Raw genomic sequence first — 3,544 nt, 5'->3', positions numbered from 1 at the left:
GCGCTTAAAATGACTTTCGCTGCCGTGTGCGAGTCCGACCTCCGCCCTGTGGGCGGGGCAGCGCGGCCCGGACTGCGCGGGTGGCGGGGGCCCAGGGTGGCGGGGGGCCCAGGGTGGCGGGGGGCCCAGGGTGGCGTCAGCTTTGTTCTGACTGGGCTGAGCGAGCCCCGCGCAGGCAGGGAAGGGGCCGACTGGGCTCCGGGCCCCCCGGGAGGGAAGGGGGGCTCGGGTCCCACAGAGGGCCGCCTGCCTGCCGCCTGCCACGCGGGGTGCGCAGGAGCTGGGGTGCCAGAGCCCAGGCGCGGCGCCGGAGCAGCGAGACCGGTTGCTCCGTGGGCACAGGGCGTCTGCTTGCGTCTGCAGGCGTTGGGGACGTGACCCGGCCAGGGCAGGTGACACAGACTGCCTGGCCTCCTCGCACAGGGCGGTGGGAGGCGCCCCGGGCCTGGTGGGTAGGCGCCAGGGCCCGGGCAGCAGAGGGCGTCTGCGGGGCTGAGCGGGGGTGGGGGTCGCACAGAGAGTGGAAACGAGGCCCCCGGCCGGGTTGGCCCTGGGGCCACTGGCTGCCCCTCCAGTTTGGACGGGTGCGCCGGCGGCAGGGACAGCGAGCGTCCTCCGGCGGCCGGAGCCTGAGCGCCAGCAGTCCCTCACGAGACGCTGTTTGAGGCCAGAGTCACAGAGGCGCCCCACCGCCCTTACGGAGCCGGCCGCGCAGCGCAGGTAATCCATCTCCGAAGGAAACACGTTCCCCAGGTAGAGTGAGAACCCCGAGGTCACCAGCAGGCAGCTCTGCAGGGGGGCAGAGCGTCACACCCCGCTGCCCGGCGGCCACCCCGCCCCTGCTGCCGGACCTGCTGGACCCGCACGGCACCCCGGTGGCAGACTGCGGGCCTTGCCGCTGCCCGGGACCAGAAAGGGCCTCAGAAAACACCCCCACCCCGACACATGCCGTCTCGGGGCCTCCGGACCCACCCTAGGTCCCGGCTCAGCCCCGCAAACAGCCCCGCTGGCCCCGAACGCGGTGGGAAGTCGCTGTAGGGGTGACGCCCAGGGAGTGGCCAGTGGTAACGGCTCCGGCGCCCAGGGCCGTGGCGCCCACTGGGGCCAAGCTCTGGGGTCTGGGGCGGAGGAGGCCACGGCGGGGTGGGACCCCGGGTGGGTTGCAGGGCCGCAGGGAGGCTGGCGGGGCCCTGGGCTGGGCCCTGCTGGGACGCGCCGCAGCCACGCCGGGGTCTGGATCTTGGGGACAGAGGACGTGACCCCAGGAGGTAGGCAGGGGCTCACGGGCCTCTCGGACGGGGGCTGGGCCGTGCCGACCCTGGAGCCGGGGCCGCCGGCCAGGGACGCAGGCTGAGGACGATGAGGTATGCGGCGAGGGACTCACCCCCATCAGCACGGAGAAGACCCAGGTCCTGTGGCCGAGGCAGCGGGGCAGCCGCGTGGACAGCTGAAGGTCACTGGGCTTGGGGGCTGGCACGTAGACCCCCGTGTCCGGCCGGCCGCGCTCCAGGGTGGGGGTCCGGTCGTAAGCCAGCTCCTCCCGGCCCGGCTCCTCCCGCGTCATGGTGCCCGGGACAGAGGACAGTGGTGGCCACAGGTCTGCGGTCACCAGACCTGTGCTGCCCCCGAGCTACTAGCCACACCGAGCTACTAGCCACACCGAGCTACTAGCCACACCGAGCTACTAGCCACACCATCGGGCGCTCTCTAGAACAGCCGATGTAATCAAGTCTCTGGAAACCTCTTGCGGTCCTCAGCGGGAGGAGCGGCGCCTGCGGGCGGGAGAGGCCTCAGCTCAGCAGGTGCGCAGAGCCGCCCCAGGGCCGCGGCTGGGGTGGGGCCGCGGCCTCCCTGCCCCGCCCGGCGTGGCCCAGCTGCGGCCAGCGGGCGAGGGGGCACGCAGTTCAGTTCGCGAAACACTCACCTCGGCAGGCCTGCGCTCGCCTCGCCGGCCCCGGCGCTCTGCTGGCCTGGGGCCTCGGGGAGGCCCCTGTTGCCATGTCAGCGGCCTCGGCTCCCAGGGACGACTATTCAGAGGCACAAAGGCCCGGCAGGCCCACACTGGCCGGCGGAGAGCAGTGCCCCGCATGCCAATGAGCCGCGAGGGCGTGCGGCTGTGTGACCCCTCGAGCCCCGCTCGGCCCCGTCCTCACCCCACAGCCCACAGCCAGCCGGGGGTGTCCGCGGGGCTGGGGGGCGCCGCCGAGGAAGGAAGCGGCCTGCCCGGCTGCCCGGGGCCCTGTGGCTCCGGGGGCCGAAGCGCTTGCCATCGAGGTCTGGGGACACATCCCGGCCAGCCCCCCGCCGGGGCTGGGCCCGGAGACGCCCAGGGGGCCCGCTGCACCCTGGGCCAGGCCGGTGGCCGGCGGCTCACTGAGCAGGGCCCGGGCAGGGGCCCAGGCCCTGGCGCCTCAGTGCAGCCACGGAGTGCGTGTGCGCGGCCCCCGGGGGCGCCCTGAGACCCGCCCCTGGCTGCAGCACACCCTGGCAGACCCGCCGCGGCGAGGGGGCTCCGTCCCGGCCCCCGGCGAGCGGGAGGCCTTGCACCCCTGTGCCCCGGGCAGTGGTTTGGCTGAGGGTCCCCACGGCCGCACCGACCGCATTGGGGGAGAGAAGCCCAGTGAGTGGGGTTCGGCCAGGTCACCCCCCGTGTGCCTTTCAACGGCCGTGCCCCACTGAGGAACACAGTAGCCCCCTGGCGCCCAGGGGGGTCACCAGACCTGTTTGGGGTGTGGGAGTTTGTCGGGGCACAGGGGTCCCCATCCTGGTCTTTCGCAGCAGCTTCGAGCAGGACTGTGGAGCCCCTGCCTGCCTGTGTGGCCCCCCGGGGGTGCAGGTAGTGGGGCCCTTGGGGGGGCTGTGCCCGTGGGGGAGGCCCGCCTTCGGGGGGTGGAGAGTGAGCGCCTGCACCCGACTGCACAGAAGGAAGTGGGGGGCTGCCCGAGGGCTCGGGGCCCTGGCGCACAGGCGGCAGGGGCCAGCGGGGCCTCCAGGGAGCGCGCAGAAGGCCTTGCTGGCCCCCTGGAGGCCTCCCCGGATTTGTTCTCTGACCAGAACCCTAACGGATACCTGGGAGATCCCCAACTACTTAAAAACAAAACTTGATACCGCTGAAAAATAAAATCTTGAGATTTCTTTTTTAGGGATTTATTTCTGTGCACACAACTGGGGTGCAGGCCACTGGTGCGGGGGTGACAGGATTCACCAGAGGCAGAGCGGGGCGCAGGACAGGCGGGCCGCAGCTGAGGGGGCCGCGGGGGACAGGAGGGGTCTTTGCGCTGGGGTCGCTCGCGGCCCCACAGTGCTGGCGTTACCTGGGGCCGCGGGGAGGCCCCGCACATCCTGACTTTCGCCAGAGTTGAAGCGCGTCCCGGGGAATTAGAAACGGAAGGAAGTGGGGTCCAAGCCGCCCCTGGGGGATGCGCGGAGCCGGAAATCGGAAGCGCCAACGGCTCTAAAGGCGCCAACTGGAAAAACAAACGCCCCAGGTAGGTGGCGGCCGCCGGTCTGGGCGCCGACGCGGCGCACCGGGGCGCTGGCGCAG

The 3,544-nt window shown here is 72.3% G+C and overlaps 2 protein-coding genes across 2 annotated transcripts in view; one reads left to right on the top strand and one right to left on the bottom strand.

Annotated features, from left to right (window-relative positions):
• LOC105854727 overlaps positions 1-1,958 on the bottom strand; it is a 19,909-nt gene extending 17,951 nt beyond the window's left edge. The window contains exons 1-3 of the mRNA XM_012735085.1: positions 1,925-1,958; positions 1,385-1,772; positions 237-789 (exon numbers count right to left, since the gene is read on the bottom strand). Coding sequence (XP_012590539.1) covers positions 237-789; positions 1,385-1,564 — 733 coding nt within the window. The 5' untranslated portion in view covers positions 1,565-1,772; positions 1,925-1,958. The remainder of the gene's footprint in view (positions 1-236; positions 790-1,384; positions 1,773-1,924) is intronic.
• Positions 1,959-2,087: 129 nt separating this feature from the next.
• Positions 2,088-3,544, top strand: part of MOV10L1 (Mov10 RISC complex RNA helicase like 1) — a 16,900-nt gene continuing 15,443 nt past the window's right edge. Inside the window, exons 1-3 of the mRNA XM_012735083.1 lie at positions 2,088-2,354; positions 2,479-2,620; positions 2,754-2,836. Of these exons, the coding sequence (XP_012590537.1) occupies positions 2,088-2,354; positions 2,479-2,620; positions 2,754-2,836 (492 nt within the window). The remainder of the gene's footprint in view (positions 2,355-2,478; positions 2,621-2,753; positions 2,837-3,544) is intronic.

Source organism: Condylura cristata, unplaced genomic scaffold, assembly GCF_000260355.1.
Source record: "Condylura cristata isolate star-nosed mole 26May11 unplaced genomic scaffold, ConCri1.0 scaffold00004, whole genome shotgun sequence".
Taxonomy (NCBI): domain Eukaryota; kingdom Metazoa; phylum Chordata; class Mammalia; order Eulipotyphla; family Talpidae; genus Condylura; species Condylura cristata.
The sequence above is the reverse complement of the archived record's forward strand: the minus strand, read 5'-3'. Positions and strand labels throughout refer to the sequence as shown.